The 15,585-nt window shown below is 44.5% G+C and overlaps 1 protein-coding gene across 1 annotated transcript in view; it reads left to right on the plus strand.

Moving 5' to 3' along the window:
• Positions 1 to 15,585, plus strand: part of LOC140485883 (ubiquitin-associated and SH3 domain-containing protein A-like) — a 171,580-nt gene that overhangs the window by 116,211 nt on the left and 39,784 nt on the right. The window contains exon 10 of the mRNA XM_072584332.1: positions 6,163 to 6,255. Within this exon, the coding sequence (XP_072440433.1) occupies positions 6,163 to 6,255 (93 nt within the window). The remainder of the gene's footprint in view (positions 1 to 6,162; positions 6,256 to 15,585) is intronic.

The raw sequence follows: 15,585 nt of genomic DNA on the forward strand, positions 1-15,585 counted from the left end.
TAAATGTCCATTACTATGTCTCTATTGCCTTCTCCTCGTATTCCAACTTACTACAACTCACTCAGCTTTCTTCCACACATACTTACCCTTCTTTGGGTTTAAAGCACTAGACTTAGACCCAATCTTCTCCTTTTCAAACTGGATATAAAACTAAATCCTACTGTGGATTCTACTCCCTAGGGGTGCCTTAATTCTGAGGTCATTGACTCATCAGCAGTAGGAATCACTCACTAATGAGCATGATTGTCCACCTTGGAAATTCTTTGTTATGGTCCCACATTCTATAGGGTCTTGTGTAGCCTGATCCTGGAGCCACATCTCTGACTACATTTGGCAGATGTTTCCGGGAGATGGAGTTGATCCTTGACATTGGAATCATTAACATTCCTTTCTCTGGTTCCTTTTCTGCACTTCACTTTGGCCCTTTGTTCAAGAAGGGGAATAGAGACAACCCTGGTAATTATATACCAATGAACCTTACTTCAGTTGTGGGAAAAGTGTTGGAAAAGGTTATAAGAGATAGGATTTATCATCAACTAGAGAGGAATAAGTTAATTAGGGATAGTCAACACGGTTTTGTGAAGGGTAGATCATGCCTCATAAACCTTATTGAGTTCTTTGAGATGGTGACCAAACAGGTGGATGAGGGTAAAGCGGTTGATGTGGTGTATATGGATTTCAGTAAGGTGTTTGATAGGGTTCCCCACGGTAGGCTATTGCACAAAATATGGAGGCATGGGATTGAGGGTGATTTAGCGGTTTGGATCAGAAATTGGCTAGCTGAAAGAAGACAGAGGGTGGTGGTTGATGGGAAATGTTTACCCTGGAGTTCAGTTACTCGTGGTGTCCTGCAAGGATCTGTTTTGGGTCCACTGCTGTTTGTCATTTTTATAAATGACCTGGATGAGTGTGTAGAAGGATGGGTTAGTAAATTTGCAGTTGACACTAAGGTCAGTAGAGTTATGGACAGTGATAAAGGATGTTGCAGGTTATAGAGGGACATAGATAAGCTGCAGAGCTGGGCTGAGAGGTGGAAAATGGAGTTTAATGCAGGAAAATGTGAGGTGATTCACTTTGGAGGGAGTAACAGGAATAAAGAGTACTGGGCTAATGGTAAGATTCTTGGTAGTGTAGATGAGCAGAGAGATCTTGGTGTCCATGTACATAGATCCCTGAAAGTTGCCACCCAGGTTGATAGGGATGTTAGGAAGGTATATAGCGTGTTAGCTTTTATTGGTAGAGGGATTTAGTTTTGGAGCCACAAGGTCATGCTGCAGCTGTGCAAAACTCTGGTGCAGCCGCACTCAGTACAGTTCTGGTCACCGCATTATAAAAAGGATGTGGAAGCTTTGGAAAGAGTGCAGGGGAGATTTACTAGGATGTTGCCTGGTATGGAGAGAAGGTCTTAAGAGAAAAGGCTGAGGGACTTGAGGCTGTTTTCATTTGAGAGAAGAAGGTTGAGAGGTGACTTAATTGAGACATATAAGATAATCAGGCTTAAATAATGAGAGCCTTTTTCCTCAGATAGTGATGGCTAGCATGAGGGGACATAGCTTTAAATTGAAGGGTGATAGATTTAGGACAGATATCAGGGGTAGTTTCTTTACCCAGAGAGTAGTAGGGGCATGAAACGGTCTGCCTACAACAGTAGTAGACTCGCCAACTTTAAGGGCATTTAAATGATCATTGGATAGCCATATGAATGACAATGGCATAGTGTAGATAGATGGGCTTCAGATAGGTTCCATAGATTGGCGCAACATCAAGGGCCTGTTATGAAGGTATAAATGTATACTGTACGTGTAAGAGAATTGAAAAGCTAGCAAGGACTGACAAAGCACAGAGAGTCCTGAACAAAGTAAGAATATAACACTTGATTGAAACAAATATATGCAGCTGATTTGCTGTGAAACAAAAACAAATGCAAAAGTCAGCTAATAAGTTTAAATTATGCCCCAAGATACCAGAATCCAATCAAATTTGCATTTAGTGTTTTTACAACATCAAAACCAAAGAAATGATCTGATGTTTTGGGGTATAAAACCAGACATTTTGAACAGTTGGGAGAAGAACTGCCAAGGACATCCATAAACATAAACAACTAGCTGAAGAACTCTCCAAAAGATACCTATGTGCAAGAAGTTTGCATAACAGAACACTGAAACCAACTTAGAAAAAATCTACAAAGGGGAATTGACAAAGCTGAGTGGTTTTTGAAACATGATTTTTTTGTGAATCTTAGTCGGGAATTTTTATCGGACCAGTATTGTAGAGTTGGAGGTAAAAGATAGGTTTAAGAGAAAGGAGTTATTAATAGTTGTTGGTTTTAGTACTCTCTGTTGGACTTAAACAATAAAATTGATCATTTTTACTTTAAATAGTGACCTCTGGGATAGTTCTTTGCTGCTCGGAATGTAACAGATTATGGCGCATGGTAAGCTTCACTGTGTGTCGGGTTTAAATTAGCAGAGGGCTTTACCCTGTGTTGTAACAGGCTGAAGGACCTGTACTGTGCTGTAATGATCTATGTTCACCACTGAGTATTCTCAAAGAATTGTGTCCCTTCGCATTGGAGTTTCCTCCCAACTGGTTTCTTCTGAACAAGGATTACATTCCCTACAGTGTGGAAACAGGCCCTTCGGCCCAACAAGTCCACACCAACCCTCCGAAGAGTAACCCTATGTTTACCCCTGCCTAATGCTCCTAACACTATAGGCAGTTTAGCCTGGCCAACTCACCTAAACTGCACATCTTTGGATTGTGGAAGGGAACTGGAGCACACCCACGCACACAGTGAGAATAGGAAAACTCCACACAAACAGTCATCCGAGATGGGAATGGAATCCGGCTCCCTGGTGCTGTGATGCAGCAGTGCTAACCACTGAGCCAATGTGCCACTCCACACAAAGCCATCCTGCTGCCCCATGCATTGAAATCCAAGTTGCATTTGTTGAGAAAAGCTTTCAGGAAGTCTTTGAAATGTTACCTTTGTCCTTCTTTAATTTGAGCAACTTCCTTGAGCTGGTGAAGACAACTTGGGGAGTCAAAATCCAGGCTTAATTATGGTCAATTTAACTGCCAGAGGTTAAGAGAGGGTTCAGTGATAAAGGGCTTCAGCTATGTACAGAGACTGGAAGAGGTGCATTATTTTTCACAGACAAAAAGCTAAAAGGGACTTTTAAAGCAAGTTTGAACACAATGAGTTTCATTGAAGTGAAGAAGCAAGTATTGTTTTTAGTGGCAGGAGGATCAGAAATTGTACAATAGATGGATCAAAGGACCAGGTGTAACAGGAATAAGGTTTTGAAGAGAGTGGGTTGTTGTGATCAAGAAGGTGAAAAAGCAATGGGAGTACATAGACTCACAACTTTCCAAAGGGATTTATACTGAGCTTTGGAAGGGAATGGAATTCATTAGCTAGGTCTTTCAAAGCGGGAAGCTGGAAGAACACAGTGATCCAGGCAGCATCAGGGGCTGGAGATGTTAACAGACAATAGACAATAGGTGCAAGAGTAGGCCATTCAGCCCTTCGAGCCTGCACCACCATTCAATATGATCATGGCTGATCATTCCTAATCAGTATCCTCTTCCTCCCTTATCTCCATAACCCTTGATTCCGCTATCCTTGAGAGCTCTTCCAACTCTTTCTTAAATGAATCCAGAGACTGGGCCTCCACTGCCCTCTGGGGCAGAGCATTCCACACAGCCACCACTCTCTGGGTGAAGACGTTTCTCCTCATCTCTGTCCTAAATGATCCACCCCGTATTTTTAAGCTGTGTCCTCTGGTTCGGCACTCACCCATCAGCGGAAACATGTTTCCTGCTGCCAGAGTGTCCAATCCTTTAATAATCTTATATGTCTCAATCAGATCCCCTCTCAGTCTTCTAAACTCAAGGGTATACAAGCCCAGTCGCTTCAGTCTTTCAGTGTAAGGTAATCCCGCCATTCCAGGAATTGACCTCGTGAACCTACGCTGCACTCCCTCAATAGCCAGAATGTCTTTCCTCAAATTTGGAGACCAGAACTACACACAGTACTCCAGGTATGGTCTCACCAGGGCCCTGTACAGCTGCAGAAGCATCTCTTTGCTTCTATACTCAATTCCTCTTGCTATGAAGGCCAGCATGCTATTAGCCTTCTTCACTACCTGCTGTACCTGCATGCTTACCTTCATTGATTGGTGTACAGGAACACCCAGATCTCTCTGTACTGCCCCTTTACCTAAATTGATTCCATTGAGGTAGTAATCTGCCTTCTTGTTCTTGCCACCAAAGTGGATAACCATACATTTATCCACATTAAACTGCATCTGCCATGCATCTGCCCACTCACCTAACTTGTCCATGTCACCCTGTAATCTCCTAACATCCTCATCACATTTCACCCTACCACCCAGCTTAGTATCATCAGCAAATTTGCTAATGTTATTGCTGATACCATCTTCTATATCATTAACATATATTGTAAAAAGCTGGGTCCAAACACTGATCCCTGTGGTACCCCACTGGTCACTGCCTGCCATTCCGAAATGGAGCCATTTATCACTACCCTTCATTTCCTATCAGCCAACCAATTTTCAATCCAGTCTAGTACTTTGCCCCCAATACCATGCACCCTAATTTTACTCACTAACTTCCTGTGTGGGACTTTATCAAAAGCTTTCTGAAAGTCCAGGTACACTACATCTACTGGATCTCCCTCGTCTATCTTCAGAGTTACGTCCTCAAAAAATTCAAGAAGATTAGTCAAGCACGATTTCCCCTTCATAAATCCATGCTGACTCTGTCCTATCCTGTTACAATCCAGATGTGTCGTAATTTCATCCTTTATAATAGACTCCAGCATCTTTCCCACCACTGAGGTCAGACTAACTGGTCTATAATTTCCTGCTTTCTCTCTCCCACCTTTCTTAAAAAGTGGTATAACATTAGCCACCCTCCAATCCTCAGGACCGACCCTGAATCTATCGAACTCTGGAAAATAATCACCAACGCATCCACGATTTCTCGAGCCACCTCCTTCAGTACCCTGGGATGTAGACCATCAGGCCCCGGGGACTTATCAACCTTCAGACCTAACAGTCTCTCCAACACCAATTCCTGGCAAATATAAATTCCCTTCAGTTCAGGTCCTTCAGCCACTGTTACCTCAGGGAGATTGCTTGTGTCTTCCCCAGTGAACACAGATCTGAAGTACCCATTTAATTCTTCTGCCATTTCTTTGTTCCCCGTAATATATTCCTTTGTTTCTGTCTTCAAGGGCCCAATTTTAGTCCTAACCTTTTTTTTTGCCTTTCACATACCTAAAAAAGCTTTTACTATCCTCCTTTATATTTTTGGCCAGTTTACCTTCGTACCTCATTTTTCCTCTGCGTATTTCCTTCTTAGTAATCGTCCGTTGCTCTTTAAAAGCTTCCCAATCCTCAGTTTTCCCACTTATCTTTGCTATGTTATACTTTTTCTCTTTTAACTTTATATGTTTCTTAACTTCCCTCGTCAGCCACGGCCGCCCATGTCTCCTCCTGGGATCTTTCTTCATTTTAGGAATGAACTGATCCTGCATCTTCTGCATTATACAAAGAAATATCCGCCATTGTTCCTCCACGGTCGTCCCTGCTAAGGTATTGCATCATCGAACTTTCACCAGCTCCTCCCTCAAAGCTCCATAGTTCCCTTTATTCAACAGAAATACTGTCACTTCCGACTGTACCCTGTCCCTCTCAAATTGCAGATTGAAGCTTATTGTGTTATGGTCACTACTTCCCAATGGCTCCTTCACTTCGAGGTCTCTGACCAATTCTGGTTCGTTACACAATACCAGATCCAGAATTGCCTTCTCCCTGGTTGGCTCCAGCTCCAGCTGCTCTAAGAAACCATCTCGGAGGCACTCCACAAAGTCTCTTTCTTGAGGTCCAATACCATCCTGATTCTCCCAGTCTACCTGCATGTTAAAATCCCCCTGCTTCAGGTGAAGCCCTGCTCCAGTCCCGACTTCTCCCCCTCCTGATGCTGCCTGGCTCACTGTGTTCTTCCAGCCTCCTGCCTGTCTGCTTTGGATTCCAGCATCTGCAGGGGGTTTTTTTTATCTCTAGCTCTTTCAAAGAGCTGTGAAATATTTTTAATTTCGAGAGTAAGAAACTGCTATTTTCATTTGGTAACTAGGTGAAGCAGTTGAAGAACAGGAACTGATGATCCAGTGTGTCTACTCATCTCCTGCTCTGCGATGTATCCAGACAGCTCACTACATCCTTGAAGGTAGGCTCCATACCATCAATGTCAAACCACATACTTTTGTCTTCTGTATTTTTGATTGCTGACTGAACTGGAAAAGGATGGTTTTAAAAACAAGGATTATGGGAAGGATTATTGCATTTTTAAAATTGTTACGAAACTCAATGTGTGTGCGTTTACACTGGTACTTCATTCAAGCAGTGTTATGGAAGGATATTATTAAGCTGGAGAGGACTCAGAAAAGATTTACCAGGATGCTGTGGGAATGGAGGCTTTGATTTATGAAAAGAGAATGGATAATCCAGGACACTTTTCAGTGGAGTGTTGGAGGTTGAGGGGTGACCTTATCGATATTTGTAAAAAAATGATGGGAATAGATAAGGTGAATGTCAGGTGTATTTTCCCCAAGGTGTAGGATTTGAAGATTGGGGCCATATTTTTAAAGTAAGAGGAGAAAAGTTTGAAAAAGACATGAAGGGCTTTTTTTACACAGAGAGTGGTTTGTATGGAATTGATCTCCAGGGATAGTGGTGGATGCAGGTCCAGTTGTAACGTTTAAAAGATATTTAGAAAAATAGATGAATAAGAAATGTTTGGGGGGTTATGCACCAAACACAGGTAGGTGGGACTTGTTCAGTTTGGAATTATGGTTGGAATGCACACTTGGACCAAACGGTTGTTTTCTTCTGAGTGACCCGAAGCAGTGGGTGACTCTGTTACTGAGTGACCCGAAGCAGTGGGTGACTCTGTTACTGAGTGACTCGAAGCACTGGGTGACTCTGTTACTGAGTGACTCGAAGCATTGGGTGACTCTGTTACTAAGTAACCCAAAGCATTGGGTGACTCTGTTTGTGCGAGGGTGACCAGTCCTGAATGCAAAAGGTCACCAAGAAGATAACAATTTGCTGATTGGTTCCTGGGTAGCTGAACAGCTTGTGGGTGTGAACAATGCAGTGAGAAGCCTTCAGGACTCTGGAAGAAGACATTGTGTGCGTCTCTTTGTCTCTGCAGTAAAAGTACCTAAAGGCTGAAGACAGTCAGTTACTTTCTCCCACCAGTTGCTGAAATAGGTTTTCTTCATCAGCACAATCATAGAGTCCCACAGCACGGAGACAGGCCCTTTGACCCAAACTGGGTCCATGTTGGCCAAAATGTCCAACCACACTAACCCCATTTCCCTGCACTTGGCCCATATCCTTCTAATCCTTCCCTATCCATGGATTTGTCCAAATGCCTTTTAAATGTTGATAATGTACCCACATCAACCACTTCCACTGGCAGCTCATTCCATATGTGTACCACCCTATAAGTAAAAAAAAGGTTGCCCCTCAGGTTCCCTTTTATTCTTTCCCCTCTAACCTTAAACTGATGCCCTCTAGTCTTCAATTCCCCAACCCTGGGGAAAAAGTCTGAGTGCATGCAACCTATCCATGCCTCTCGTGATCTTATACACCTCTAGAAGGTCCCCCCTCACAAATTTGCTCATGTCCTTTGATGAAGTGACCAGGAAGGTTGTTGAGAGCAGGGCGGTAGACATAGTCAATATGGATTTCATTAAGGCCTTTGATAAGGTTCCACATGGTAGGCTGACCTGGAAGGTTAGATCACATGGAATCCAGTGCTAGCTGGCAAATTGGATTCACAATTGGCTTGATGGTAGGAAGCAGAGGGTAATAGAGGAAGGATGCTTGTCACTAGTGGAGTGTCTCAGGGGTCGGTACTGAGCCCATTACTGTTTGATATCTATATCAATGATTTGGATGAGAATGTACAAGGTATGATTCGTACATTGGTAAGGTGGTTGTGCAGTAAGATGGGTGTAGAGTAAGGTGGTTGTACAGTGAAGTGGATGTAGTGTAAGGTGGCTGTGCAGTAAGGTAGATGTACAGAAAGGTAGTTGTACAGTAACGTGGTTGTGTAGTAAGGTGGTTGTGTCGTAAGGTGGGTGTGCAGTAAGGTGATTGTACAGTAAGGTGATTGTACAGTAAGGTGGTTGTGCAGTAAGGTGGTTGTACAGTAAGGTGGTTGTGCAGTATGGTAGTTGTGCACATGGTGGTTGTACAGTAAGGTGGCTGTACAGTAAAGTGAGTATACAATAAGATAGTTGTACACAAAGGCGGTTGTGAGTTATATGATTATGCAGTCAGTTTGTACAGTAAGGTGGTTGTGTCATAAGGTGGGGGTGCAGTAAGGTGATTGTGCAGTAAGGTGGTTGTGCAGTATGGTAGTTGTGCACATGGTGGTTGTGCAGTAAGGTATTTGTAGAGTAAGGTGGTTGTGCAGTAAGATGGTTGTGCCGTAAGGTGGTTGTACAGTAAGCGGGTTGGACGGTAAGGTGGTTGTACACTAAGGTGGCTGTGCAGTAAGGTGGTTGTCTAGTAACATGGTTGTACAGTAAGATGGGTGTGCAGTAAGGGGGTTGTACAGTAAGGTGGTTGTACACCAAGTTGGTTGTACAGTAAGGCGGTTGTACAGTAAGGCGGCTGTACAGTAAGGTGGTTGTGCAGTAAGGTGGTTGTCGAGTAACATGGTTATGTAGTAAGGTGGGTGTGCAGTAAGGGGGTTGTACAGTAAGGTGGTTGTGCAGTATGGTAGTTGTGCACATGGTTGTACAGTAAGATGGGTGTGCAGTAAGGGGGTTGTACAGTAAGGTAGTTGTACACCAAGTTGGTTGTACAGGAAGGTGATTGTGCAGTAAGGTGGTTGTGCAGTATGGTAGTTGTGCACATGGTTGTACAGTAAGTTGGCTGTACTGTAAAGCGAGTATACAATAAGATAGTTGTACGCAAAGGCGGTTGTGAGTTATGTGATTATGCAGTCAGTTTGTACAGTAAGGTGGTTGTACAGTAAGGTGGCTGTGCAGTAAGGTGGTTGTACAGTAACGTGGTTGTGTAGTAAGGTGGGTGTGCAGTAAGGGGGTTGTGCAGTATGGTAGTTGTGCACATGGTTGTACAGTAAAGTGATTATACAGTAAGATGGTTGTACACAAAGGCGGTTGTGCAGTAAGGTGATTATGCAGTCAGTTGATTGTATAGTAAGGCGGTTGTACAGTAAGGTATTTGTAGAGTAAGGTGGTTGAGCAGTAAGGTGGTTGTACATTAAAGTGGTTGTACAGTAAGGTGGCTGTAGAGTAAAGTGGTTGTACATTAAGCGGGTTGTACAGTAAGATGGGTGTGCAGTAAGGTGGTTGTCTAGTAACATGGTTGTGTAGTAAGGTGGGTGTGCAGTAAGGGGGTTGTACAGTAAGGCGGTTGTACAGTAATGTGGCTGTGTAGTAAGGTGGCTGTACTGTAAAGCAATTATACAGTATTTTGGTTGTACACAAAGGCGGTTGTGCAGTAAGGTGATTATGCAGTCAGTTGATTGTACAGTAAGGTGGTTGTACAGTAAGATATTTGTAGAGTAAGGTGGTTGTGCAGTAAGATGGTTGTGCAGTAAGGTGATCGTACAGTAAGGTGGTTGTACAGTAAGGCGATTGTACAGTAAGGCGATTGTGCAGTAAAGTGGTTGTACAGTAAGGTGGCTGTAGATTAAGGTGGTTGAGCAGTAAGGTGATTGTGCAGTAAAGTGGTTGTACAGTAAGGTAGCTGTGCAGTAAAGTGGTTGTACATTAAGCGGGTTGTACAGTAAGGTGGTTGTACACTAAGGTGGCTGTGCAGTAAGATGGTTGTACAGTAAGGTGGTTGTCTAGTAACATGGTTGTGTAGTAAGGTGGGTGTGCAGTAAGGGGGTTGTGCATTAAGGTAGTTGTACACCAAGTTGATTGTACAGTAAGGCGGTGGTACAGTAAAGTGATTGTGCAGTAAGGTGATTGTGCAGTAGGGTGGCTGTACAGTAAGGTGGTTGTGCAGTATGGTAGTTGTGCACATGGTGGTTGTACAGTAAGGTGGCTGTACTGTAAAGCAATTATACAGTAAGATGGTTGTACACAAAGGCGGTTGTGCAGTAAGGTGATTATGCAGTCAGTTGATTGTACAGTAAGGTGGTTGTACAGTAAGGTATTTGTAAAGTAAGGTGGTTGTGCAGTAAGATGATTGTACAGTAAGGCGATTGTGCAGTAAAGTGGTTGTACAGTAAGGTGGCTGTAGAGTAAGGTGGTTGAGCAGTAAGGTAGCTGTGCAGTAAAGTGGTTGTACATTAAGCGGGTTGTACAGTAAGATGGGTGTGCAGTAAGGTGGTTGTACAGTAACGTGGTTGTATAGTAACATGGTTGTGTAGTAAGGTGGTTGTGCAGTAAGGTGGCTGTACTGTAAAGCAATTATACAGTAAGATGGTTGTACACAAAGGCGGTTGTGCAGTAAGGTGATTATGCAGTCAGTTGATTGTACAGTAAGGCGGTTGTACAGTAAGGCGGTTGTACAGTAAGGCGGTTGTACAGTAAAGTGGTTGTACAGTAAGGTGGCTGTAGAGTAAGGTAGTTGTGCTGTAAGATGGTTGTGCAGTAAGGTGGTTGAGCAGTAAGGTGGTTGTACAGTAAGGCGATTGTGCAGTAAGGTGGTTGTACATTAAGCGGGTTGTACAGTAAGATGGGTGTGCAGTAAGGGGGTTATACACTAAGGTGGTTGTACACTAAGGTGGTTGTGTAGTAAAGTGGCTGTGCAGTAAGGTGGTTGTACAGTAAGGTGGTTGTCTAGTAACATGGTTGTACAGTAAGATGGGTGTGCAGTAAGGGGGTTGTACAGTAAGGTAGTTGTACACCAAGTTGGTTGTACAGTAAGGCGGTGGTACAGTAAGGTGATTGTACAGTAAGGTGATTGTGCAGTAAGGTGGTTGTGCAGTATTGTAGTTGTGCACATGGTTGTACAGTAAGTTGGCTGTACTGTAAAGCGAGTATACAATAAGATAGTTGAACACAAAGGCGGTTGTGAGTTATGTGATTATGCAGTCAGTTTGTACAGTAAGGTGGTTGTGTCATAAGGTGGTTGTACAGTAACGTGGTTGTGTAGTAAGGTGGGTGTGCAGTAAGGGGGTTGTGCAGTAAGGTAGTTGCGCACATGGTGGTTGTACAGTAAAGTGATTATACAGTAAGGTGGTTGTGTAGTAAGGTGCGTGTGCAGTAAGGTGGTTGTGCAGTAAGGTGATTGTACAGTAAGGTAGCTGTACAATAAGGTGATTGTGCAGTAGGGTGGCTATACAGTAAGGTGGTTGTGCAGTAAGGTGGTTGTGCAGTATGGTAGTTGTGCACATGGTGGTTGTACAGTAAGGTGGCTGTACTGTAAAGCAATTATACAGTAAGATGGTTGTACACAAAGGCGGTTGTGCAGTAAAGTGATTATGCAGTCAGTTGATTGTACAGTAAGGCGGTTGTACAGTAAGATGGTTGTACAGTAAGGTATTTGTAGAGTAAGGTGGTTGTGCGGTAAGATGGTTGTGCAGTAAGGTGGCTGTACAGTAAGGTGATTATGCAGTCAGTTTATTGTGCAGTAAGTTGGTTGTACAGTAAGGAGGTTGTGCAGTAAGGTGGTTATACAGTAAGTTGGCTGTACAATAAGGCGATTGCACAGAATGGTGGCTGTGCAGCAAGGTGGTTGTATGGTAAGGTGATTTTACAGTAAGGTGGTTATGCAGTAAGGCGCTTGTACAATAAGGTGGTTGTGCAGTAAGATGGTTGTGCAGTAAGGGGTGTGTGCACTTAGGTGGTTGTACAGTAAAGTGGTTGTGCAGTAAGGTGGTTGTTCAGTAAGGTGGGTGTGCAGCAAGGTGGGTGTGCAGTACGGTGGGTGTACAGTACGGTGGGTGTACAGTAAGGTGGGTGTACAGTAAGGTGGGTGTGCAGTAAGGTGGGTGTACAGTAAGGTGGGTGTGCAGTACGGTGTTTGACTATGAATTGTCTTCTCGACAATTTGGGATGGGCAATAAATGCTGGACTGGCCAGAGGCACCCTTATAAAAGCTGGGACAGACAGATTTTTCATCTGTAAGGGAATAAAAGTGTATGGACATAAAGCAATGAAGTGGAGTTGAGGATTATTAGGTCGGTCATGATCTTGTTGAGCTGATTCCATGGCCTCCTTCTGTTTCTACACCGAATGGTCTTGTGACCATAAACCACACACATTTTTCTCACTGTTCTCCGTCATGTTTCATATTCTATACTTTCCCTTCACTATCTTTCAGCGAACCTTTCTGTTCTCTGGCCGAAAGCTTTCCTATAAGGTTCAATTACATATTTTAACCTGTTTTGTTATTTTATTAATCTTTGGCTGATATTTCCAGTTCGATTAATAATGGCTATTGGCAGGCTATTGTTCCCCTCTCCCAGCAGCAGCAGGAGTTGGTTAGAGTTAGTGAGCAACAAACATGACAGATTATCTGAAGGGAAGGGGTTAGTACATTTTCTGATGATACAAAAATCGGTGAGGTTCTGGATAGTCAAAGGATACAGCAAGATATAGATCAGCTGTGGGTGTGGGTGGAGAAATGGCAGGTGGAGTTTAACCCGGGTATGTGTGAGATGCTGCACTTTGGGAAATCAAATGTTAGGGAAGAGTATACAGTTAATGGCAGGACCCTGAACAGCCTTGATGTACAGAGGGATCTTGGGGTTCAAGTCTGTAGTCCCCTAAAAGTCACCAGGCAAGTGGATAGAGTGGGAAGGAAGGCATATGGCATCCTTATCTTTATTGGTTGTGGAATTGAGTATGAGAGTCAGATGTCATGTTATAAGACTTTGGTTAAGCCACACTTAGAGTATTGTATTCAATTCTGTTAGCCACCTTACAGGAAGGATGTGGTGGCTTTGGAGGAGATGCAGAAATGTTTTACCAGGAGTTTGAGGGTATGAGCTATAAGGAGAAAGTGAGGACTGCAGATGCAGGAGATCTCAGCTATGCCTGCCTCTTCGTCGGATATGTGGAACAGTCCATCTTCTGCAGTTACACTGGCCCCACCCCCCACTTTTTCCTCCGCTACATCGATGACTGTATCGGCGCTGCCTCGTGCTCCCACGAGGAGGTTGAACAGTTCATCCACTTTACTAACACCTTCCACCCCAACCTCAAATTTACCTGAATCATCTCAGACTCCTCCCTCCCCTTCCTAGACCTTTCCATTTCTATCTCGGGCGACCGACTCAACACAGACAATTACTATAAACCAACTGCCTCCCACAGCTACCTAGACTACACCTCCTCCCACCCTGCCCCCTGTAAAAACACCATCCCATATTCCCAATTCCTTCGCCTCCGCCGCATCTGCTCCCAGGAGGACCAATTCCAATACCGTACAACCCAGATGGCCTCCTTCTTCAAAGACCGCAATTTCCCCTCAGACGTGGTTGACGATGCCCTCCACCACATCTCCTCCACTTCCCGCTCCTCCGCCCTTGAACCCCGTCCCTCCAATCGCCACATGGACAGAACCCCGCTGGTCCTCACCTACCACCCCACCAACATCCTGATACATCGTATCATCCTTCGTCATTTCCACCACCTCCAAACAGACCCCACCACCAAGGATATATTTGCCTCCCCTCCCCTATCAGCGTTCCAGAAAGACCACTCCCTCCGCGAGTCCCTCGTCAGGTCCACACCCCCCACCAACACAACCTCCACTCCCGACACCTTCCCCTGAAACCACAAGAAATGCAAAACTTGTGCCCACACCTCCCCCCTCACTTCCCTCCAAGGCCCCAATGGATCTTTCCATATCCATCACAAATTCACCTGCACCTCCACACACATCATTTACTGCATCCGCTGCACCCGATGTGGCCTCCTCTACATTGGGGAGACAGGCCACCTACTTGCGGAACATTTCAGAGAACACCCCTGGGACACCCGCACCAACCAACCCAACCGCCCTGTGGCTGAACACTTCAACTCCCTCTCCCACTCTACCAAGGACATGCAGGTCCTTGGCCTCCTCCATCTCCAGACCATAGCAACACGACGCCTGGAGGAAGAGCGCCTCATCTTCCGCCTAGGAACCCTCCAACCACGAGGGATGAATGCAGATTTCTCCAGCTTCCTCATTTCCCCTCCCCCCACCTTATCTCAGTCTCAACCCTCGGACTCAACACCGCCTTCTTGACCTGCAATCTCCTTCCCGACCTCTCCACCCCCATCCCCTCTCCGGCCTATCACCCTCACCTTAACCTCCTTCTGCCTATCGTATTCCCAACACCCCTCCCCCAAGTCCCTCATCTTAGCCTGCTTGGCACACCCTCCTCATTCCAGAAGAAGGACTTATGCCTGAAACATTGATTCTCTTGCTCCTGGGATGCTGCCTGACCTGCTGTGCTTTTCCAGCAACACATTTTTCAGCTTTGAGCTATAAGGACAGGTTAGAAAAAGTGGGGTTGTTCTCTTCTTGAGTGTCAGAGACTGAGGAGAGACTATAAAATTATGAGATGCATATATAGAACATAGAACATTACAGCGCAGTACAGGCCCTTTAGCCCTCACTGTTGCGCTGACCTGTGAAACCAATCTGAAGCCCATTTATCCCACACTATTCCATTCTCATCTATATGCCTATTCAGTGACCATTCAAATGCCCTTAAAGTTGGTGAGTCTACAATGTTGCAGGCAGTGCGTTCCACACTCCTACTACTCTCTGAGTAAAGAAACTACCTCTGACATCTGTCCTATATCTATCACTCCTCAATTTAAAGCTATGGTCCCTCATGCTAGCCATCACCATCTGAGGAAAAAGGCTCTCCCTGTCCACCCTATCTAACCCCCGATTATCTTATATGTCTCAATTAAGCCACCTGTCAACCTTCAACAGTCTCAAGTCCCTCAGCCTTTCCTCGTAAGACTTTCCCTCCATATCAGGCAACATCCTGGTAAATCTCCCCTGAACCCTTTCCAAGACTTTCTATAATGTGGTGACTAGAACTGTACACAATACTCCAAAGTTTTGTACAGCTACAGCGTGACCTCATGGTTCTGAAACTTGATCCCTCTACCAATAAAAGCGAACACACTATAGCTTCTCAAAAACCCTATCAACCTGGGTGGCAACTTTCAGGGATCCGTGTACCTGGACATCGAGATCTCTCTGTTCATCTACACTACCAAGAATCTTACCATTAGCCCAGTGCTCTGCGTTCCTGTTACTCCTTCCAAAGTGAATCACCTTACACTTTACCGTATTAAACTCAATTTACCACCTCTCAGCCCAGCTCTGCAGCTTATCTATGTCTCTGTGCAACCTACAATATCCTTCGTCACTATCCACAACTCCACCGACCTTCATGTCTTCTGCAAGTTTACTAGCCCACCCTTCTAAGCCCTCATCCAGGTCATTTATAAAAATGATAAACAGCAGTGGACCCAAAACAGATCCTTGTGGGACACCACTAGTAACTGGACACCAAGTTGAACATTTAGATTAGATTAGATTAGATTAC

This window comes from Chiloscyllium punctatum, chromosome 15, assembly GCF_047496795.1.
Source record: "Chiloscyllium punctatum isolate Juve2018m chromosome 15, sChiPun1.3, whole genome shotgun sequence".
Taxonomy (NCBI): Eukaryota; Metazoa; Chordata; class Chondrichthyes; order Orectolobiformes; family Hemiscylliidae; genus Chiloscyllium; species Chiloscyllium punctatum.